The sequence below is a fragment of the Thamnophis elegans genome, chromosome 5 (assembly GCF_009769535.1).
Source record: "Thamnophis elegans isolate rThaEle1 chromosome 5, rThaEle1.pri, whole genome shotgun sequence".
Taxonomy (NCBI): domain Eukaryota; kingdom Metazoa; phylum Chordata; class Lepidosauria; order Squamata; family Colubridae; genus Thamnophis; species Thamnophis elegans.
This window is the reverse complement of record NC_045545.1, coordinates 94,032,246-94,056,726: the sequence shown is the minus strand read 5'-3', so window position 1 is coordinate 94,056,726 and position 24,481 is coordinate 94,032,246. Positions and strand designations below refer to the sequence as shown.

Genomic DNA, 24,481 nt, shown 5'->3' with positions numbered 1-24,481 from the left:
CAGTTTCCGTGGGGCTGGATATTTCGAAAGCCCCCCGGCCTGCTGGAGCAGCCAGGTCTTCGTGGCTTTGCGGAAGGCCGGGAGGGTAGTAAGGGTCCGGATCTCCACGGGGAGATCGTTCCAGAGGGCTGGAGCTGCGACAAAGAAGGCTCTCCCCCGGGGAGTCGCCAGCCAACATTGGCTGGCAGATGGGATCCGGAGAAGACCTAACCTGTGTGATCTAATCAGTCTATGGGAGGTGATCGGCAGGAGGCGGTCTCTCAGGTACCCAGGTCCGATGCCATGTAGGGCTGTATAGGTAACGACCAGCACCTTGAAGCGGGTCCGGAGACTAATGGGTAGCCAGTGCAGCTCACGGAGGATAGGTGTCACGTGGGTGTACCTGGGTGCACCCACAATCGCTCGCGCGGCTGCGTTCTGGACCAGCTGAAGTTGACACTCTAGAAAGAGTGCAGAGAGACTAGATACAATGAGACGGTTGCAGGAACTAGTTAGTTAGTGAAGAGAAGGACCAGGGGAGACATGATAGCAGTCTTCCAATATCTCAGGGGTTGCCACAGAGAAGGGTGGGTGATTGTCAAACTATTTTCCAAGGGACCCGAAGGCCAGACATGGAATAATGGACAGAAACTGATCAAGGAGAGATTCAACCTAGAAATATGGAGAAATTTCCTGACAGTGAGAACAATCAACCAATGGAACCGAAGTTTCCTTCAAAAGTTGTGGGAGCTTCATCATTGGAGGCTTCCAAGAAGAGGCTGGACTGCCATCTGTCAAAATTGGTGTAGGGTCTCCTGCTTGGGCAGAGGGTTGGACTAGGTGACCTTCAAGGCCCCTTTCCAACTATGTTTATAGAGCTGGTACAGATACACGTTGTATCTGTAAGCCATTTGTCTGAAATGGGCTTAACAACTATGGCCAGGAAAATCGTAAAATGGAGCAAAACTCATTTGACAAATGTTTCACTGAGCAACATAAATTGTGGGCTCCCTTGTGGTCATAAGTTGGGGACTACCTGTATTCATGAACCACTGGGAGTAATTGTTCTTATTTATTAATCAATCAATCCTAACCTTCTTCCCGCGTGGCATCCCGGTTGGACTAGATGACCTCTAAAGTCCCTTCAAACTCTGTTAGTTTGCTTCTCCCTCGTCCTCTGCCAAACACGTGGTCGCACAGCCACCCCCGCGAGCAAGACAACAGTGGACCTTACCCTTCGGCCCCCTTCCCTCTCGGCCCGCATGGTACGTTCCGTCGCTGCCTCCCTCCCGACTCCTCCGGCGTGTGACGTCAGAGGCGCTCTGGCGGCGGCGGCGCCTGCGCAGTGGCGCTGGCCTGAGGGGGGCTGTTTGGCCAGCTGGGCTTCTGTTTACAGCCGTGGGACGCGGCGTGTGGCTGGGCGGGGGGAAGAATTGGCGGCTCGGAGGGCCGGCGGAGGCGGCTCGCGCTGGAGGAACAGGTAGAGCTGCGCCGGCTGTTCTTCCTCGGGGCTCCCTCCGTCCTCGAGTGACGGCAGGCCGGGGGGGGGGGGAGCCCCCCTCGCTCGTGTCAGCCCTGGCAGCCAGGTCCCGCCCCTTTTGCCCCAGCAACAGCCAGGCCCCGCCCCCTTTTGCCCCCTAGCAACATCTTCCCCCCTCCCGCCCCAACTTCTCCCCTTTTCCTCCGCCCTGGCGCCCTGCACAGAGGTTGGACCACAGGACCCATCATCCTTGGCCAGGGTCGGTGGCCATGATAGGAAGGGAGTTGCACTCCAGAGGGGTGCTGGGCCCAAGGCCAGGAAGCAGAAGTGGGGGGGGGGATGCCCATGGTGCTGTGCTGGCTGTGCACCATGGGTGGGAGGATTCCCTGCTAGGGATTCCCTTAGTACCCACTTTGCCATACTGGCTGTGCACCATAGGAGGTGGCATTCCCTGCCAGGCATTCCCTTGGTGCCCGAGACTCCCACACCGGCGGTGCCTTACGGGGAGAAGATTTCCGGCTAAGGATTCCTATGGTTCCCAACCTCCCATCCTGGCTGTGCATTATAGGAGGTGGGATTCCCTGCTAGGGGTTGCCTTAGTGCCCCATACTGGCTGTGCATTATGGGGAGGAGATTCCCTGCTAAAGATTCCCACAATGTCCAGCTTCCCATTCTGGTTGTGCATCATGGGAGGGGTGGATTCCCTGCTAAGGATTCCCACAGTTGCCCAGCTTCCCATTCTGGCTGTGCATCATAGGAAGTGGGATTCCTTGCTAGGCATTCCCTGAGTGCCCCAGGCTCCCATACTGGATGTGCATTATGGGGAGGAAGATTCCCTGCTAAAGATTCCCACAATGGCCAGCTTTCCATTCTGGCTGTGCATCATGGGAGGGGTGGATTCCCCGCTAAGGATTCCCACAGTTATCCAGCTTGCCATTCTGGCTGTGCATCATAGGGAGTAGCAGCCCCCATATCTGGAAATCTCCCCTCGCCCTGCTGAACCCTTCAAAGGGGCGCTTGAAAAGATTAATCTGGAAATAATAGTCCTGCTGAGTTTTTTGTTGGATTGCCCTGCAGCCCTTTTGGTGTAAAGTTTGAGTGCTGGTAAGGTTGTTTTTTCTGTGTGTAACATCTTCATCAAAACAAAGCATCTTTTTATTGGGTTAATAAATGGCTGGCAGTGAATGGGACTTTGGCGTTTCTTCTTAACAGATGTTTCTCAACCTGAGAGCCTCTCCAGATGTGTGGGATTTGGCTACCAGCATCCCCCTCCCCGCAACCAGCCTTTGCTGAGGAGTCAGGGAGTTGCTCCACATATTTGGAGCTCGGGGAAGGCTGGCTCCCAACCATTTCGGTCGTGTAGAGTAACATCAAGCACGCACACCAAAATTGCTGTCCCCATTTCTTTCTCTTGAAGTAGGCCTTTGCCTTAGTTTCTTTCCTGGCGATGTGTTGCTTGTGAAGAAAGGATTGGCAACTTTCCTTTTGCCCTGTATTTCAGAATACTCTCCCTCTCCAAAGCAAGTGTTTTCTCCCTACCTCGCATACTGGATATAGGTAAATATTTATCCGGGGTTTTTAATCCTTAAAAGTCTGTGTGGCTATTTGTCACGGTGAAAGCTGCTGTTGCTGCTGTTATGTTGTTGTTGTTAGTTGTGAAGTCATTTCCGACCCATCATAACCCCATGGATAATGTTCCTCCAGGCCTTCCTGTCCTCTCCCATCCTCTGGAGTCTATTTAAGCTCACGCCTACTGCTTCGGTGACTCCATCCAGCCAACTCATTCTCTGTCGTCCCCTTCTTCTTTTGCCCTCAATCCTTCCCAGCATGAGGCTCTTCTCCAGGGAGTCCTTCCTCCTCATTAGGTGGCCAAAGTATTTGAGTTTCATCTTCAGGATCTGGCTTTCTAAAGAGCAGTCAGGGTTGATCTCCTCTAGGACTGACCGGTTGGATGGCCTTGCAGCCCAAGGGACTCAATGCAGGAGTCTTCTCCAGCACCAGAGTTCAAAGGCCTCCATTCTTTGGCACTCAGCCTTCTTTATGGTCCAACGTTCACAGCCATACATGGCAACTGGGAAAACCACAGCCTTGACTACCCACACTTTGGTTGGCAGGGAGATGTGTCTGCTTTTTAGTATGCTGTCTAGGTTTGCCATGTCTTGATTTGCCTGTTATACAGTCTTGCAACTTATGCAACTTTTGTCCTGTCCTGGTGTTTCCCTGCCATTTCTAAAAAAAACTCCGCAATTTTACAGGTCGTTTGAAGATTATGTGTTTTCTCACGATTCCAGATAACCATTCCTGTACAAGTAGTCGACTTAACAACTGAGCCCAAAATTTCTGTGGCTAAGCGAGGCAGTTGTTAAGTAAATTTTGCCTCATTTTCTGACCTTTCTTAAGGTTTCCGCTGATAAGTTGTTAAGTTAGTAACACTGTTGTTAAGTAAATCTGGCTTCACCATTGACTTTGCTTGTTGCAAAGGTCACAAAGAGTGATCGCACAATCCCAGGTCCAACCGTGGGGGTGTTGCAGTGGTCGTAAATGTGAAAAATGGTCACAAGTCTTTTTTTTTCAGTAGCGTAACTTTGAATGGTCACTGAATGAACTGTTGTAAGTTTAAGAAATCCTGTATAACCACCAGACCTGTTTCAGAATAGCTAGGCGGTATCTTTTGAGTATTTGTGTTTGGAATTTCCGAATAGAATAGGAATAGGAATAATAGGAATAGGAATGGAATAGGAATAGGAATTGAATAGGAATGGAATAGAATAGGAATAGAATGGAATAGGAATGGAATAGGAATAGGAATGGAATAGGAATAGTATAGGAATAGGAATGGAATAGGAATGGAATAGGAATGGAATAGAAATAGAAATAGGACAGGAATAGAATAGAGTAGGAATAGGAATGGAATAGAAATAGAATAGGAATAGAAATAGGACAGGAATAGAATAGAGTAGGAATAGGAATGGAATAGGAATGGAATAGGAATAGAAATAGGACAGGAATAGAATAGAGTAGGAATAGGAATGGAATAGAAATAGAATAGGAATGGAATAGAAATAGAATAGGAATAGGAATAGGACAGGAATAGAATAGAGTAGGAATAGGAATGGAATAGGAATGGAATAGGAATAGAAATAGGACAGGAATAGAATAGAGTAGGAATAGGAATGGAATAGAAATAGAATAGGAATAGGAAAAAATAGGAAGAGACGAGAATAAGTAGAATAGAATAGAAATCTTTGTTGGCCAAGTGTGATTGGACACACAGGGAATTTCCCTTTGGTGCAGATGCTCTCAGTGTACATTAGAAGACGAGGTACGTTCATCAAGAATCACAAGGTACAACACTTAATGATGCTCATAGGGTACAAATAAGCAATCAACTCATACTAGGAATCAGTCAATATAAATCGTAAGCCACAAAGTTACATTTATAAGGGGAAGGAGATGGGTGATAGGAACGATGAGAAGATTAATAGTAATAGTAACACAGACTTAGTGACTAGTTTGACAGTGTTGAGGGAATTATTTGTTTAGCAGAATGATGGCATTTGGGGGGAAAACTGTCCTTGTGTCTAGTTGTTCTCGTGTGCCGTGCCCTACAGCGTCATTTTGAGGGTAGGACTTGAAACAATTTGTGTCCAGGATGTGAGAAGTACCTTTTGATTTCTCTGAAGCAGGGCTGTTCCCTTTGAAAACCCAAGCGTTTCCTTTCAGAGCGAAAAACACTTCCGCTGCTTCAGGTTGGGACCTGCGAATGTAGGCGAAGTTCTGCCCCACAACTTCATTGCTGTAAATAGAAGGAACATCTGGGCTGCCGATCCAAGGAGTAAAAATTAGACACTCTTGTCTGTCTGCATGGAGCAAAATGCCCAGGCCTTGTGATGGTCAGATAGCAGGAAAAGAAACACAACAGATTTTTATTTTTATTTTATTTTGGCTGCCTGCTCTCGGCCTGGGCTGCAACGTGAGTGTGTTGTTGTCAGAAGAAAGCTATTCATTATCCTCCACACCCTCCTTCCCTTGGGATACACAGCCCTTCAGCGATAGGGCAACGCAGGCAGGAGACCTTGTTTTCGCAAAGTGTGCCCTGAGTTGGCTGCAAACCAATTATCTCTTGTTGTGGCTGAACAAAGCATGCAGAAGCATGCTAATAGCCCCTGTAACAAGAGAACCAGCCAGGTTCCGAGGACACGTGTCCTTCTGCATAGAGGATCTTTGTGATTTTGAATATGTTGTACGGGGAAGAGGGGATGGTAAATTGGAAATTAAGCCGCTAGATTATTCCAAATATATGTGCTGACAGTAAGCATTAAGGCGTAGGAAGCACCAGCAGTGGAATGCTAGCAATAGGTGCATTTCTACTTAAAACCCAACAGTTCAACAGTTCCTCAAGCTATAAATATGTTCCTTTATTGATGATATCCATTCTTTCTTTGATTTTCTTTGAAAGCGGTCATTTTTACTTTCACTTCTGGAAACGGTCGTTTGATAACAAGGCGGGGTGGGGTTGGACTGGATGACCCACAAGGTCCCTTCCAACTCTGTTATTCTAACGGGAGAGTAGAGGGAGGGGAAAGGTGACCATGTTTCAGGACTTTTTCAATTCGCGATCAGAATCACGTCTTTGTGGGGAAAGGTAGACTTGAAGGTATATTACAATAGACAATAGTTCATGAGGAAAGGAAAGGACAATGTCAGTTTGGTTCAGTGGTTAAAGTCACCAAAGCGAGTGTGAGTTATAGTCCTGCCTTAGCCATGAAATCAGCTGAGTGACTTCGAGCCAATCACCAGGAGACAGTGAGTTATAGTCCTGCCTTAGCCATGAAATCAGCGGAGTGACTTCGAGCCAATCTCCAGGAGACAGTGTGTTATAGTCCCGCTTTAGCCATGAAATCAGCGGAGTGACTTCGAATCAATCACCAGGAGACAGTGAGTTATAGTCCCGCCTTAGCCATGAAATCAGTGGAGTGACTTCAAGCCACTCACCAGGAGACGGTGAGTTATAGTCCCACCTTAGCCATGAAATCAGTGGAGTGACTTCGAGCCAATCACCAGGAGACGGTGAGTTATAGTCCCGCCTTAGCCATGAAATCAGTGGAGTGACTTTGAACCAATAACCAGGAGACAGTGAGTTATAGTCCCGCCTTAGCCATGAAATCAGCTGAGTGATTTCGAACCAATCACCAGGAGACAGTGAGTTATAGTTCCGCCTTAGCCATGAAATCAGTGGAGTGACTTCAAGCCAATCACCAGGAGATGGTGAGTTTTAGTCCCGCCTTAGCTATGAAATCAGCTAGGTGACTTGCTCTTTCTCAACCCAAGCCACCTCATAGGGTTGATGTTCTCGAAAAAATAGAAGGAGAAAGGAGGTTTGGATACGTTCACTGCATTGAGTTGTTTACAGAAATAAAGATGGAATGATTCAATCAATCAATAAAATCAATCAATCAATCACCCTTTTTGCGTATCTGGCCAGTGTCCCAGGGCATCCAGCTGGCATCAGTGACAAAAGCATTATTTAAACCAGGCAGGCTGTTGAATTGATCCATCAAGGGAGCCTCGCAGCTGGCATCTTCCCAGCCCTATCTATTCCGTGGGATGATCAAATTAAATCAAAGACCAGATTGAGAAGCCCGGCATTCCGGCCCAGGCAGATCCATCCCTAAAGATGGTCCGAGGTACTTTTCTGGGTCTGACTGTTGAATTTAGCTATTATCAGAAGCATATAGGTGATGATCTGCTTATGTGATTATCTCTGGTGCAGGTATAGCTCCTGGGAAGATCCTGTCAGAGCCACAAATCCTTCACAGCCTCCTCATTTCAAGCCATGATTATCCCTTATCAAGCAGCTCTGCAGCTGTTCAAACTCGGGCAGGGAAGCCAGTTCCCAAAAATGCAGGTTTGCCCAACACAGGGATTCAGCAACCCGTGGCTCTGGAGCCGCATGTGGCTCTTTCATGCCTCTGCTGCGGCTCTCTGTCGCCAGTTGGCGACACAATTGATAGCTTTCGGTTCGGACAGGTAGAAGAAAAAGGACGCTGTGCTAGGAGGAGACTCTATGATGGGGCAACTGGACTTCAGTCAGCAGAGGAAAAAGGACGCCGCACTAGGAGGAGACTCTATGGTGGGGCAACTGGACTTCCGGTCGGCTCCAGAATTGAATGGGGGGCTTCCATTTAGGACCTCAGTGGCTCTAAGTATTTAAGGTTGCCGACCCCGGCCTAAAAGTTAGAGACAAGGTTCCTTCCAACTCTGTTAGACTGTTTTATTACAAACCAAGCCTGCTGCCTGCCTTTTAAGTCTGCCAACAGTACAGGTACTTCAACTTAGGTAGTCCTCGACTTACAACAGTTCATTTAGTGGCCATTTGAAGTTACCATGGCACTGAAAAAAGTACTTATAACAGTTTTTCACACTTATGACCGTGGCAGTATTCCCACCGTCACGCGCGATTTACACCCGGATGCTTGGCAACGGACTCACATTTATGACGGTTGCGGTGGCCCGGGAGTGACATGATCCCCTTTTTGCGACCTCCTGACAAGCAAAGTCAACGGGGAAGCCGGATTCATTTAACAACCGTGTGGCTAATTGAAGAACTACAGTGATTCGCTTGCCAGAGGTGGCGGGAAATGTCGTAAAATGGGTCGAAACTTCACTCTTACAAATTTCTCATTTAACAACATACATTTTGGACTCAACTGTGGTCGTAAGTTGAGGACTACCCATATTCAAAGTTATGACAAAGCTACCTTGGTGGCTGCTTGCTGCCCTGATTCAAAGTTATGTCAGTAACCCCTCCACCCAACGTCACATGCTTGGCGACATGGCTGCCTTTAGGTCTACAGTCACTTGACCCTGTTTTTGATGGTTTTGCTGAAAACTGGCACTTATAGAGCGAACCTTGCTTCACTTAAAAACCAAGGCTTAAAGTAATGACTGTGGATTCGCTTAATGACGGGTGTTTTGTTTAAGTACCCCTGTGAAAACGTCCCCAAAAAAATCAGGTCAGCTATGTGACATGCTGTCACGTTTTATGACCATCATGACTTACAACCATGGTGGGCAAGGCTCCATTATGGTCGTAGGTCAAGGACCACCCATAGTTCAGATTCAACTCCAACTGTATAAACTCTCTTGGTGACTTTGGACCAATCACACACTTTCAGCTTATCCTACCCTAAGGTGCAGTGGCGCAGTGGTTAGAGTGCAGTACTGCAGGCCACTTCAGCTGACTGTTATCTGCAGTTCAGCAGTTCTAATCTCACCGGCTCAAGGTTGACTCAGCCTTCCATCCTTCCGAGGTGGGTGAAATGAGGACCCGGATTGTTGTTGGGGGCAATATGCTGACTCTGTAAACCGCTTAGAGAGGGCCGAAAGCCCTATGAAGCGGTATATAAGTCTAACTGCTATAACTGCTATACCTCGTAAGATTGTTGTTGTGATAAGAAACAGTCACATTTGTTTGACCTCCTGCAGAAAAGTTGGTGTATCAATCTAACAAATAGATATCTTGATGCATGGTTGTTGTTGTTTTTGTAGTTGCTATTTTGCAGATTTTCCGAAATCCAGCTAAATACAATACCAGTATTTCTAAAAATAAGAACTCTTCTGAAGTGGCTTTTGAAGTGTGTTTTATTGCATTGATATAGTTTTGATACATGCAGGTAGTCATCAACTTGCTACAGTTCATTTAGGGACGGTTCAAAGTTACAACAGCACTGAAAATAGTGACTTACGATCATAAATCAGGTGATTATCTTGGATGCTTGACAACTGAATCACATTTATGACGGTTGCGGTGTCCCGGGGTCAGCTGATCCCCTTGTGTGTCCTTCCGACAAGCAAAGTCAATGGGGGAACCAGATTCATTTAACAACCGTGTTACTAATTTAACAACTGCAGTGATGATTCAGTTAACAAATGTGGCAAGAAAAGTCGTAAAATGGGACAAAACTCACTTAATACATTTCTCACTTGAACTCAACTTAAATTTGCACTCACTTGTCAAGAACTATCTGCATAAATTATTGGTTTTCCTGAACACATGCCAAAGTAAAACACATTAAACAGGGAACTAAAGACCGGGTTGTCTGCTTCTACAAGTCTTATTAGAAGAGCAAAATACTGTAATTAAAATTCCTCTGCTCTTTTTCCTATATGGATTATTAACCGTCTATCTAAATGCCACTTGGTTATTACGCAGTGCTCTCTCGTTAGGCTGGCGTGAAAAAAAGAGCATGTAAGATTTTTTTTAATGTGATCCTTACTGTACAATGATCCCAGTTAAGAAAATTATTTAAGAATGGACAGCCATTTAAATATGAGCCATCCGCGTGCAGCAGCTGCCAAAAAAGCCAACACAGTTCTAGGCTGCATAAACAGAGGGAGAGAATCAAGATCACGTGAAGTCTTAATACCACTTTATAAGGACTTGGTAAGGCCACACTTGGAATATCTGCATTCAGTTTTGGTTGCCAAGATGAAGAAAAGATGTGGAGATTCTAGAAAGAGTGCAGAGAAGAGCAACAAAGAGGATTAGGGGACTGGAGGCTAAAACATACAAAGAATGGTTGCAGGAACTGGGTATGTCTAGTTTAATGAAAAGAAGGACTAGGGGAGACATAGCAATAGCAATAGCAGTTAGACTTATATACCGCTTCATAGGGCTTTCAGCCCTCTCTAAGCGGTTTACAGAGTCAGCATATCGCCCCCACAGTCTGGGTCCTCATTTCATCTACCTCGGAAGGATGAAAGGCTGAGTCAACCTTGAGCCGGTGAGATTAGAACCGCAGAACTGCAGATAACAGTCAGCTGACGTGGCCTGCAGTACTGCACCCTAACCACTGCGCAACCTCGGCTGGGACATGATAGCAGTCTTCCAATATCTCAGGGGCTGCCACAAAGAAGAGGGAGTCCAACTATTCTCCAAGGCACCTGAGGGCAGAACAAGAAGCAATGGGTGGAAACTAATCAAGGAGAGAAGGAACTTAGAACTAAGGAGGAATTTCCTGACAGTGAGAACAATTAATCAGTCGAACAGAAGTTGCCTCCAGAATTTGTGAATGCGCCAACACTGGAAGTCTTTAAGAAGATGTTGGATAGCCATTTGTCTGAAACGGTATAGGGTTTCCTGCCTAAGCAAGGGGTTGGACTAGAAGACCTCCAAGGTCCCTTCCAACTCTGCTATTGTATTGTATTGTATATTTCGGTTAAGAGGATTTCTGGTTGAAATAATTGGATGTGAGGTTGCCTGGGTTCTAAGGCAAGGATCCAAGCAAAACTGACCCACATCCCAGATTTGTATAGTAGAATTTTGTACCCCTCTTTGACCTCTCTTGCCCAATTACTATTTTCAGACTGATCAACAGATATGTGCCTTTCCATCATCTTTAATTCCTTGTGCAATTTTAAGTGTAGATTATGCATTCAATTATAAAGTCTCATTGCTACTACAGGTCGTCCTCAACTTCTGACCACAACTGAGTCCAAACTGTAGGTTATTAAATGAGAAAGTTGTTAATGGAATTTTGCCCCATTTGGGGCAGGAGGGGTTGGACACATTTGTTAAGTGAATCGCTGCAGTTGTTAAGTTAGCAGCATGGTCGTTAAGTGAATCCGGCTTCCCCATTGACTTGGCTGGTCAGAAGGTTGCAAAATGGGATTCCAGGACGCTGCAACCAGCATAAATGAGTCCGTTGGCAAGTATCTGAATTTCTTTGTCGTTTTTTTATTATTATTTTAATACAAATTATACATGTTATAGTAACAAAGTGTTCTCTGGGCCTTTTCTTTTACATCCTCTCATTTATATACGTAGTCCATTCTACATCATAGTCTTGTTTTCACTTTTAGCCAAATTATTCTCTTAAGCCCTTCATGGTATTGGACCTGGGTACTTGAGAGACCGCCTACTGCCAATTACCTCCACTAGACCAATTAGATCCCACAGACTAGGCCTCCTCCGAATTCCATCCGCCGGCCAGTGTCGACTGGCGACTACCCGGAGGAGAGCCTTCTCTGTTGCTGCTCCGACCCTCTGGAACGAACTCCCCGTGGAGATTCGAACCCTCACCACCCTCCAGGCCTTCCGCAAAGCCCTTAAAACCTGGCTGTTCCGACAGGCCTGGGGCTAAAGATTCGCTGCCCCTATCTCGAATGGTATGATTGTTGTGCTTTTTAACTATGTATAGTTTTGTGTTCTTGTTAAACTGTTTGTATCCCCCCTTCCCTTTTTGAGTTGTGAGCCACCCTGAGTCCCCTTAGGGAAAAGGGCGGCATACAAATGAAATAAAACTCTAAACTCTAAACTTCCATTATTTTTCATCCTTATAATTATTTTTTCTTACTGCATAAACAATATCTTCCATTGCCCTTTCACAGTTACACCAAATTTTCATTTCTAATTTTTTCCACTGGTATATTTTGCGGCCAACCGTGTATATTCTCTAATTCAATTTAAACACAGAGAGCATTTCTTTCAGTTTTTTCCTACACTTAACAATAAACTGTAGTTTCTTTATTTCTTAATTAGTAACATAACCATAACAATCTTACTACTATTCTCTTTAGTCTACTATTGTAACTCTTTTTCCCTTTCTTCCTCTTTTAACCCTTTTCTCTTGGGCTCTCAAAAAATTCCACTTTTAATTCTTTTTCTTCTTCTCCCCCTTTCCCCTGACTTTTTCTTTTTCCTGTTTTTTGTGGTTATTGTATCTTTTCTTCAGAGTATTTACTTTTATTATTCATGTAACTTTCCCCAGTATCTGGCAGGTATCTGAATTTTGATCACGTGACCATGGGAGATACTGCAATTGGTCATAAAGATGAAATCATCTTTTTTTTTACAAAGGCAGTGTAACTTCAAATGGTCCATCAATTTTTATTTAACGGTCACAGATCAGCAAATAAAAGCATCAAAAACAACAACAATCATAAAAAATAAAAGAATAATAAAGAATAATGCAATTATTGGTGGTTTAACAGTGGCAGTTTGCCTAATTTTACACACAGCGTAGCAGAATTTGGACACATTCAGGGAAACTACCATATTTTTCGGAGTATAAGATGTACCAAGATTTTGAAAAGGCAAATTTTTTAAAAAAAGGTTTTGCACTCTGCAGACACCTCCCCAAAATGGCGCGTTTTTCACGAAAATGGGCCTGTTTTTTGTCAAAAAAAAGGGCATGCATAGCCTTTAGGGGGCTTATAGAGTGCTTCTGGGGGCTGGGGGGACAAAAACGAGCAAAAAACCACCTGTTTTTCACTCATTTTTGCCCTCCCAGCCCCCAGCAGCACTCTGGAAGCCTCCTAAAGTCTATGCACAGCCATTTTGGTGAAAGAGTTTCCGGAGGCAAAAAAATGCTGTATTCAGTGTATAAGATGCACCCAGATTTCACCCTTTTTTTAAAGGAAAACGGTGCGTCTTAGACTCTGAAAAATACGGTATTTCACACTGATCTGATAACTGATACTCAAATGGTCCCTAAGCGAACTCTCGTAAGTTGAAGACTCCCTTTATATGCTCATGGTATCTTCTCAACTCTTCCTCTGGATGGTCGCGAATAATAATATGTCCATAGTGGGGAATGGAAGGATTTTTTTTCTTCTCTCGAAGACGTTTTGCTTCTCATCCAAGTCACCATCCAGTCAGAGCTGAAGAAGCTAGAGCCAAGGTGGCGCAGTGGTTAAATGCAGCACTGCAGGCTACTGCTAGATCAGCAGGTCAGCGGTTCAAATCTCACCGGCTCAGGGTTGACTCAGCCTTCCATCCTTCCGAGGTGGGTAAAATGAGGACCCAGATTGTTGGGGGCAATATGCTGACTCTCTGTAAACCGCTTAGAGAGGCCTGAAAGGCCTATGAAGCGGTATATAAGTCTACTGCTATTGCTATTGCTAGCTTCTTGGAGGAGAAGCGAAACGTCTTTTAAAAAAAAACAAGAAAGCCCAGTTGCCTCCTGAAAAAGCACCTTTGGGACAACCATGACTTGGATGACTGAGAATCTCTACAGCAGGAGTGTTAAACTCAAGGCCCGGAAGCCAGATCCGGCCCGCAGGGTGCTTAGATCTGGTCTGCAGGGCCGTCCTGGAAACAGCAAAGGAATGGTGGTCTGACCGAGGCTTCCCAAGAGCATGAAGCAAACTCCTGGTCCTGACAAAAACCCCTTTTATTAATTAACTGTGAATTCTGCTCATTCACACCCAGCAAAGTCTTTCAAGGGAGGATTTACAGTCACAGACCTTATCCGGCTTGGAGAGATGCCAGGCCCATATTTGCAAAACTTGGCAAGGAGTTTTGGACAGTCACGAACCAATGAAGCGAACTAATTGTCTGTCCTGCAAACTCCATTTCCTTGTCGCTTCTCTTTTATTTCCTCTGGGAGGGGCCATTCACCGTCCACCCGTGGCCTTACTCCCAAGTCGACTCCTGTTCTTTAGCTGTTCCCTTCGTCTGGCAACTCTGCGCATGCACACACTGGGAACAGGCTCCAGCTGTTCATCTGCCCCACTGATGTCTGACTCCAATGGTAGCTGGTAACTGTCGGACGGCTCTAGCCCCATCTCTGCCTCCGACACAGAGCCCTCATCAGAGCCTTCCCCAGACTCCAGGACTGGCCCATGTTCCTCCCCAACCTCGTCGCTGTCTGAATCTGCTGCCAGCTCCTCACAACAACTGGCCTGTGGTGCCTCTGCCAGCCCAAAGGGAGCTCAGGAGGGCAGCACACCATCCTCCCGAGCTCCATTTTTGCTGGCAGGGGGTTGCAGGAGGCTGTTGAAGCTGGCAGAGCACTTGGGGCCCCCACAGGCTGGCCACGCCCACCTCGGTCCCTGAGGTCAAACCCAATCCTGATGCAGCCCTCAATGAAATCGATTTTGACACCCCTGCTCTACAGACTAGTCGCTAATAATACTTTTTCTGCTTCTTCTATCATCCAGGCTTGATTTTTGGGGGAACCGGCGTGGACGATGGGTGGTGCGGTGAGCGCGGGAGAAGACAACGACGAGTTAATTGATAATCTGAAGGAGGCTCAGTACATCCGGTCAGAGCTGGTAGAACAGGCCTTCCGGGCGGTCGACCGGGCTGACTACTACCTGGAGGAATTCAAGGAGAACGCCTATAAAGATTTGGCCTGGAAACATGGCAACATCCATCTCTCTGCCCCCTGCATTTACTCCGAAGTCATGGAAGCCCTGGACCTACAGCCTGGACTTTCCTTCCTGAACCTAGGAAGCGGCACCGGTTACCTCAGCTCCATGGTTGGGCTCATCTTGGGTGAGTTGTCTTGCATGGGTAGTCCTTGACTTATGACCACAACAAGAATATCTGCTGCTGTGTGAGGCGTTTGTTAAGCGAGTCTTGCTCCGTTTGACCCCCTTCCTTAGTTTAGTTGAGTTTACTTTATTGTCATTGCACCTCGTACAACAAAATTAAATGCCCTCTTCAGTGTACATTACAACTGTAAAAATAAAAACACAAACTCACATCCTTCACATGCTATATAGTTGAAATTGAAAACCCGATATTGCATTAATATTGCACTATACCACTAATCTTCAAACTATGGCCCGTGGGCCAGATATGGCCCTCCAATGCGAAGTATCCGGCCCACTAAGTGATTGGATTCAACCCCGCGTTCCAAATATCATCCAGAATTAAATCAGAGTCCAAGGCAGAGCTGTCCTCAAAGTTCCAATTTAATAAGAGAGACATGTTGGTACAAACTGTGGAAACCCGAATCTGAAGGCTTCCTGGGGTTCCCACCCAGTTGAAAGTTCATGAACTTGTCCCCACACCCACAAGTCCATCACATGGTCTAATCTTCTACTGCCACACTGGCATTTCCACCCATCTAGTTCCGGTCAGGTGCAGAGGTGCGGAGACAAAAGATGACCTTGGGCTTCTAGAAAGGAATGTTTTATTTTGAAAACAACACATTCTACACCTTACTATTCCCCCTCCCATTTCCCCACTATCTGGCGACTACACGGAGGAGAGCCTTTTCTGTTGCAGCTCCGACCCTGTGGAACGACCTCCCCGTCGAGATACGCACCCTCACCACCGTCCAGGCCTTCCGCGCAGCCCTCAAGACCTGGCTCTCCCAACAGGCCTGGGGATAAGTCTTTAATTTGCCCCACCCGAGTGTTGAATCTTGAATGCAAGTTGTGTTCTTATTACTTTATTTTGTTTACATATTGTTTATTTTGTATTGCACCCCCTCCCTAATGATTGTAAGCCGCCCTGAGTCCCCTCAGGGAAAAGGGCGGCCTATAAATCTTAATAAAATACTAAATACTAAATACTAAAGAAGAAAATATATTATGGTTTTTATTTGGAAATTGTTTCTGGATTTTGTGCTTGTGTTGGGAAAAAAATGAAACTTGATTTGGGCCGTTTTTTGCTTGTTTTTTGGGGGGGGCAGCCACCAGGAGCACTCTATAAGACTCCTAAAGGCTATGCATGCCCTTTTTTTCACAAAAAACGGGCCCATTTTCGTGAAAAACAGGCTGTTTTTGGGAGGTCTGCAGAGTGCAAAACCCTTTTTTTAAAAAAAAATTGCCTCTACAAAATTTTGGTGCGTCTTATACTCTGATAAATACGATAGATTGTGGTCTACTTTGTCAAATGCCTTCCTGAAATCTAAGTATACTATGTTGACAGCATTTTGCTGGTCTACTAATTCAGTCACTTTATCAAAGAATGAAATGAGATTGGTTCGGCATGATCTGTTTTTAACAAAACTGCTAGTTATAACTTTATTAGATTCTAGTTGTTCGCAGATCTGTTTTTTGATTATCTTTTCCAGGATTTTCCCAGATACTCTTTTTATCCACTACACTATTAAACAAAACTAAAGAATGTATTTATATGTGGCTTTAAATGAGAGCCTGCCCATTATAGGCCAATGAAATTGCAACAACACTGCCTTAGTTTGTTTTTCAAGCCGGGAGTTGTTGAACTGAATCTGTATTTTTCCTACCTTTTATAACTCTCTTTTTGCATTCCTTAAACATCTAGGTCCTTTTGGAATAAATCATGGCGTGGAGCTTCATGCCGACGTTATAGAATATGCAAAGCAGAAACTGGACTTCTTCATCAGAACAAGTGACAGCTTTGACAAGTAAGATGAGAAGGTCGCTTAGGTTGCATTAAAACAGATTTTCAGAAAAAGTCCAGCCCTTCAGATAGTAATTCCTAGTTCTAGAAGGAAGGGAACCCAAGACAGGCTCATGTACCGTATTTTTCGGAGTATAAGAAGGATCTTTCCCCCCCCCCCCAAAAAAAGAGGGTGAAAATCTGGGTGGGTCTTATAAACTGAATACAGCATTTTTTTTGCCACCCGAAACCCCGTCTCCCTTTGCAAAAATGGACATGCATAGCCTTCAGGAGACTTGCAGAGTGCTCCTGGGGGGGTGGAGAGGGCAAAAATAATCGGAAAACAGGTTGTTTTGGGCTCATTTTTGCCTCCCCAGCCCCCAGGAGCACTCTATAAGCCTCCTAAAGGCCATGCGTGCCCTTTTTCTGACCAAAAAACGAGCCCGTTTTTGCAAAAAAAACCAGGCCATTTTGGGGAGATCTGCAGTGCAAAAATTGCCTCTTCAAAATCTTGGTGCGTCTTATACTCTGGTGCATCTTCTACTCCGAAAAATATGATAATCCTCATTCAGCAGCCTCTTGTTCAGCAACCCAACTAAGCAAAAATCCACACTCTCCTTGGTTCTTTTTTTAAAAAGTTTTATTTATTTATTTATTTTATTTTTCTACAAACACATTGTTGTGTGAACAATATGGAAGCAGACTTCCATTTTAGTACAAATAAAACAATACCCTTCATATTCAACACAATTAACAATCTTATAGCCTTTTAGTAGTAATACACATATTTTGTTGAATTATAGTCTTTCCTTAATTATTCAATATTTCAATATATTGATTTTTTTGGCCAACCTCCATATTCTTGAGATCACTTCTTTTACTACAGATAGAATGCCAATAATCATATTTGTTATGATTAAGAAACTTCTATAATTCTAATAGTAATACACTGATTTATATTGAATTATAATCTTCCATTGTTCCTCTTTCTAATTTTTAATTATGCCACTGTTATATTTTAAAAAGGTCCCCTTTCTAATCCCATTTTAAAACAAAACAATGTTCATCTTAGTTATATTTGAAAAGTTACATAATTCTAATAATAGTAATAATACACCAGTAATCTTTCATTATTATCTTATTCAATAATTCAATATGTTGTTTTCATGCCATTCAAATTCTACATATCATTCCTTTTACTACAAATAAAATGTTGATAGTCATATTTGTTACATTTTAACAAATGTGTATGGTTATACTAATAATACACATATTTGTATTAAGTTATACTCTTCAATCTTTTGCTTATTCATTATTTCTATATGTTATTTTTAAAGCCATTACCCTTTTATTCAAACATATTCAAAACTGTCATCATTAAAAGCCTAGGTTTCCTTCTTATTATTAAATGCACCTGGAAAAAAAATATATACCCTGTTTCCCCGAAAATAAGACCTCCTGGGATAATAAACCCAATCGGGCTTTTGAGCGCATGCGCTAAAATAAGCCCTCCCCGAAAATATTGCAACACCGCAGCATCCATGGGGTGACCACGCTCACCACCTCCTGCACCTCAAAAATAATAAGACCTCCCCGAAAATAAGGCCAAGTGCTTATTTCTGGGGTCAAAAGAAAATAAGACCCTGTCTTATTTTTGGGGAAACCCCGTTTTACATTACCCCCCCTTCTCTAACTTCCCACTCTCTTTGGTTCTGAAAGGTGAAGGGTTGTATATAGTGGATCCCTATAATATGTTCATTTTTCTTTTTTGCTGTTATAGCTGTTTTTATGTGGACAGTTATTGTATGTGGGATGACCAGGTCTTATTTTCTTTTGGACCCCAAAATAAGGGCTTATTTTCAGGGTGTGCCTTATTTTTCCCCCCATGTATGGGAGGCCCACTTCTTCTGGTTGCTTGTGGCGGGGCACACCACCATGATGCAGGGGAGTGGAACTGCCCCATGCCTCCACACTGGCTCACCCCAGAGCCCCCTCAGCCAGCCTATCCACACCCTGACACCTGCCTGGCCTCGTGGCGGTGACTCTAGCAGCCACATCCCGCAGGGCCCTGCATGACCGCCGGCCCACTTCTTCTGCTTGCTCGCGGCCACAACAGAACAGGAGGCCGTGCGATGCGCCGTGGCCACGAGGTGAGGCAGACGTCGTGGGTGGTCTGGCTGCGGGTCCCTGAGGTAAGCTGGCACAGGATGCCTTGGAAAGCTCCCTCACCACCCCGCCTCACCTCATGGCTGCAGCACCGCGAGCAACCAGACAGAATGGCCAGCCGGCCAGCTGCATAGGCTCTTATTTTGGGGGCAGGGCTTATATTAGGCGTGCACAAAAAAACCCATACCAGAGGTCTTATTTTTGGGATAGGCCTTGTTTTCAGGGAAACTGGGTGTAAGCTTGCCAAGATCTTTGGATGTGGCCAGTTATAACAGATATGGAGATAAGAGCACCATAAAGAGATGTTGTCAGTGTCAACTCCTAAAGCATTCCTGTCCTGCTCTCGAGTTGCCATAGGCAGGAGGGGGCAGGTGCCACGGCCAGAAGCAAATTCCCCGCATACCTCTCTCCAGATTGTATCCCAAGTTACCAGAGCTAGCTGGAGAGGCTGTTGTCTAGATTTATTTACAGTGATTTATGACGCTCCCCAGGAGGAGGGGGGGAAAACAGGGTCATAGTTGGGCTGTTAATCACGGAGGGCAGAGCCGACTCCACTTGGGTACCTGCTGACATGTTGCTCCCAATAAATAACTGGATTTCTTTTGAAACTTGCCTTGAGGCTCATGAATTAATTAAGGCCTCCGTCAGAACCCTGACAGCCAGCCCATAATCTAACCCTGTGTATATTGCAAATGGACCACTTTGATATAGTGGCTAAGCATCAGGCTAGAAACCAGGATACTGTGAGTTACCTTAAACATGAAAACTGGCTGGGTGATTTTGGCCCAATCACTAGGAGACTGTAAGTTCTAGTCCCATGTTAGTTTGAAAGCCAGCTGTGTGACAGTGGGCCAGTCTCTCTCTTTCTCAGCCCACCCATCCTCAAAAGGTGGTTGTTGTGGGGAAACAGGAGAAGAAAGGAGTATTAGGTATGTTTGCCATCTTGAGTTATTTGCGAAAGGTGAGGTTTAAAACTAAAATAAAATAAACCACTCTCACTGTTGAATTCTCATGCCTTCGTTCACCACCCACCTTCCTTCCGAGGTTTGAGTTCTGCGAGCCGTCCTTTGTCTCTGGAAACTGTTTGGAAATCTCCCCGGAATGCTCTCAATACGATCGTGTGTACTGTGGAGCCGGCGTCCAGAAGGAGCACGAAGATTACATGAAGAACTTGCTGAAAGTCGGCGGGGTTCTTGTCATGCCCCTGGAGGAGAAGGTTTGCTGGTGGGATGGGTGCCTTCAATTGCCTCCGATACTGTTTTGAGTTTGGTAAATTCCATAAAGAGTGGCCGTTATATCCCGTCTTCAAAGAAAGGGCACCCAAGAAATTAAGCAGATCTGAGATAGCTGGGGAATGGAGAGTGGGAGGCCTAGAGAAGGAGCAAACCCACTGGGAGAGGGAGAGAGGTACAAAGCTGAAATTATTGGGCCTTTAGTTTGATAGAGAAGAGGCCATTTTTCAGACTAGGACTGAGGGACACTTGAAATTGTATAGTACGCTGGGAGATGAAGTCCAAAAGTCATCAGGGGGCCATTGTTCCCCACTCTGAGCTATCTGATTGCGCTGGGGAGAGATACCGTATTTTTCGGAGTATAAGACGTACCTTCCCCCCCCCCCCTAAAAGCGTGGAAATGTTAGTGCGTCTTATACACCAAATACACCAATACAGCCTTTTTGGCCTCCGAAAGCCCCATTCCCGCATCCTGCTTTTGCAAAAAAAAATGGGGGGGGGGGTGTTTTTCGCAAAAAACAGAGGCATTTTTGCCTTACCCCAGCCCCCAGGAGCATTCTGCAGGCTTCAGCAAAAACACCTCCATTTTTGCGAAAAATGATCCATTTTCCGTCTGCTTTTTGCAAAAATGAGAGTGTTTTTGCCTTCCCCCAGCCCTGCTGAAGCCTGCAGAATGCTCCTGGGGGCCGGGGAGGACAAAAATCTTTTTTTTTCTTACTTACCTCTTCAAAATCTTGGTGCATCTTATACACCGGTGCGTCTTATAGTCCGAAAAATACAGTTGCTTGCTGGAAAGTGCTGTTACGGTGAAGTGTATCTCAACTTTTAAGATACGGGAACTTCAACTCCCAGAATTCCCCAGCCAGCATGCTGTCTAGAGCACTCTGGGCATTGAAGTCCACCCAACTTTTGAACAGTTGAGTTTGAGAAACACTAGTGCAGTATGCAGTATTCAGCCCGCCATCCCACTCTTAGCAACTTCCAGGTCTCTAGAGCAACTCCCAGAATTCCTTGGGCAACGGGGCCATGGCTAAGTCTTCTGGGAGCTTAAGTCCGCCGCAACCAGTACGACTGCTGGGTTTTAGGTTTAGCAAGGGTCAACATCTGCAATGTCTGAAGCAGGGAAGTGGGTGGGTGTATTGGGGGGGGGGGGCAAGGTTGTGTTTGATGATTTCTGCCCCAGCACACATTTCACCTCCTGCTTTTGTCGTTCCCTGCAGCTGACGAAGATTACTCGAACCGGCCCTTCTGCCTGGCAAACCAAGAAAATCTTGGCTGTCTCCTTTGCTCCTCTGATCCAACCCAACCATTTAGATTCAGGGAAGTCAAGACTGGTTCATTTGCGTAAGTCAACCACACCTACATCCACCTCTCTGTTTATGTGTTCGTTCACTCCATTGTGAAGATTGGGTCTAGTGCTTAAGCCCAGAAGCCAGGAGAGGGTGTGAGTTCTAGTCCCGCCTTAGGCATGAAAGCCAGCTGGGTTTCTTTGGGCCAATCACCAGGAGACTCTGCGTTCTAGTCCCTCCTTAAGCATGAACGGCAGTTGGGGTGATTGGGCCAATTGGACGGTGAGTTCTAGTTCCGCCTTAGGCATGAAAGACGGCTGGGTGCAGGGGTGAAATGCTACCAGTTCAGGACAGTTCACCCGAACCAGTAGTAAAAAAATGCTTAACAAAGTTAAAAAAAACTTCAGATGATCAGCTGTGCTGTGCGATGGTAGGAACTTTATTTTTACATATTTTTTTTAGCATTTGGGGTCCATTTTTTGCCCAGGAGGCTTCCCTGAGGCCTGCTAGGCCAAAAATGGGGTAGTGGTACAGAGGGAGAGGGAGAGGGGGAGAGAGAGAGAGAGAGAGAGAGAGAGAGAATGGAGTGAGGGATGAGAGAAAAAAGTGAGGGAAGGTCGAAAGAAAGAGAGAGGGAGGAAGGGGAAAAAAGTGGAAGGAAGGACCATAAACCTGGCATTAGACACAGCTTCAGAGGATACTATGAAAGAACACATCAATCCAGGGCTGGAAGGGACATGGAGGTCATCTAGTCCAACCCCCTGCTCCAGCAGGACATTGTTAAAGTGAGTTTCTGTCTTTTACACCACCACTACCCGGTCACATTCCTACATAGCCACGTCCACCTAGTCACATGACCCCCACCAAGCCACGCCCACAGAACTGGTAGGGAAAAAAAATAGATTTCACCACTGGCTGGCTGTACTTTGGGCCAATCACCAGGAGATAGTGAGTTCTAGTCCCGCCTTAGGCACGAAAGACATCTGGATAACTTTGGCTTACTTTCCATCAGTCGAAACCACCTCACAGGGTTGTGGGGGAAATAAGAGGAGGGAGGAGTATTAAGAATGTTTGCTGCCTTGAGTTATTTATTAAAAAAAAACAATAAAGTCAGGTTAGAAACAAGCACATCAGACATTGACCACACTCTGTTGCTGAAGTTGTATTTTCTGCAATCGAGTTTGGAACAGTTTACCTTGAGTTTGTATCGATTGTTTGCCCGTGTGTTATTGCGGTTGAAGCCGAAGTAGTCGTTGACAGGTAGGATGTTGTAAGCATGTGCAGCAAAGACCCAATGACCAGCTGGCCAAGGGGGGTTTGTGTGCATGCCAGAGGTGGGTTCCTACCAGTTCGTACCTATTCAGTAGAGCCGGTTTGTCAAATCTACCGAACCGGTTAGAAAAGGTTCCACCAGTGGACCCGGAAATCAGGCCACACCTACAGAAGAGGTTCCAGAATTTTTTGAAACCCACCACTGCCACACACACACACACACACACACACAGACAGACAGACAGACAGACTGACACAGAGAGAGAGAGAGAGAGAGAAAGGAAGGAAGAAATAAATAAAGAAAAAAAGAAAAAAGAAAAAAAAGAATGAGAGAGATGAAAGAAAACAAGAAAAAAGGGACAGAGAGACAAAAGGAAGGAGAGAGAGAGAGAGAGAGAGAAAACACATGGCCAGCAAGCCACTCCCACCAGGTCACATGGTCAGCAAGCCACTCCCACAAAGGAGGCCACACCCACAGAGTAGGTTCCAAAAAATTTTGAAACCCACCACTGATGCATGCATGGTGGAGCTGCGTTGGGGCAATGGCTGGCGTGCCCACAGAGAAGGCTCTGCGTCCAGCTGTGGCTCGCGTGCCATAGGTTCACCATCACTGGTGTAGGGTCTCCTGCTTTGGGGGGGGGATGGAGTAGATGACCTACAAGGTCCCTTCCAACTCTGTTAATCTGTTAAAACATCTGTTCTATCAGTTCAGTGTCTTCTAACCTGAGCCAGGTATAATTTCTGGCTCCAACACAGACTCCCTTACCTGTTCCCTTCTCCTCTTTCCCGTCCTCAGCCCCAGTGATGGTTCGCAGCCTACAGGACCTGGCTCGCATCGCCATTCGCGGCACCATTAAAAAGGTGATCCATCAAGAAACAGCCAGCAAAAACGGGAACGGCCTCCGGAACCCACCGAGGTTTAAACGGCGGCGCATCCGGCACCGCCGGATGGAAACCATCGTCTTCTTGGACAAAGAGGTGTTTGCGAGCCGGATCTCCAACCCTTTGGAGGACAACAATTGTGAGGAATTGGAGGAAGATTGCCGGGAAGAGGTGGAGAAACCGATGCCGGAACTGAAGCCCGAGCCGGCTACAAACATCTTGAGAGAAAAGATTCTCAGCCTTCCTCTCCCGGATCCTTTGAAATATTACCTGCTTTATTATAGAGAGAAATAGGAGCCTTGGGAAGCGATCGATCCGTCGGGGAGGGAGGCCGGACAATAAAACACTCAGTAGGGCTGACCAACAGAAGGCCACTTGCTTGCCTTTCCACGCAACCACCCCCGTGGGGGTGAGAGCTAAACTGGGGGAAGACGGCTGCCAGGAATTTAAAAACGGGATAGCCTCTTTTATTTTATTTTATTTTTCTCCCCCCAGATCCTTTCCCTTGATTTGTGCGCTCCGGTTTTGTCCTAAGCAGAACTTCCTTGGTGGGGAAGAGAATGCAGCAAGACGATCCCATATTATCTGACGGAAGGGAAGGGTTCCGTTCCCGTTTAAAAAGAAAAATACCTGAAAGGAAAATCACACATTTGCTGAAATACCTGTGAATATCTCTTCTGTTTTTTTCGTTTGTTTGTCTGATCCTTCGTTCCTCCCTCTCTCTCTCTCCCTCCCCCTTCTCTCTCTCCCCCCTATTTCTCCCTCCTTCCCTCCCTCTCTCCCTCTCTCTCTCTCCCCCTCCCTCCCTCTCCCCCCCTCTCTCTCTCCCTTCCTCCCTCTCCCCCTCTCTCTCCCTCCCTCTCTCTCCCTCCCTCTCTCTCTCTCCCTCCCTCTCTCTATCACCCTCCCTCTCTCCCTCACCCTCTCTCCCTCCCTCACCCTCTCTCCCTCCCTCACCCTCTCTCCCTCCCTCTCTCTCCCCCTCTCTCTCCCTCCCTCCCTCTCTCTCTCCCTCCCCCTTCTCTCTCTCCCCCTATTTCTCCCTCCTTCCCTCTCTCTCTGCCTCTCTCTCTCTCCC

The 24,481-nt window shown here is 46.0% G+C and overlaps 1 protein-coding gene across 1 annotated transcript; it reads left to right on the top strand.

The window, feature by feature from the left end:
* Nucleotides 1–1,314: 1,314 nt before the first annotated feature.
* On the top strand, nt 1,315–24,040 carry PCMTD2 (protein-L-isoaspartate (D-aspartate) O-methyltransferase domain containing 2). The gene is made up of 6 exons (XM_032218444.1): nt 1,315–1,459; nt 14,405–14,741; nt 16,485–16,587; nt 19,773–19,944; nt 21,181–21,304; nt 23,318–24,040. Exons 2-6 carry the CDS (start codon nt 14,435–14,437, stop codon nt 23,695–23,697), a joined length of 1,086 nt encoding a protein of 361 aa, XP_032074335.1. The 5' UTR covers nt 1,315–1,459; nt 14,405–14,434; the 3' UTR covers nt 23,698–24,040.
* The last annotated feature ends 441 nt before the right edge of the window (nt 24,041–24,481 follow it).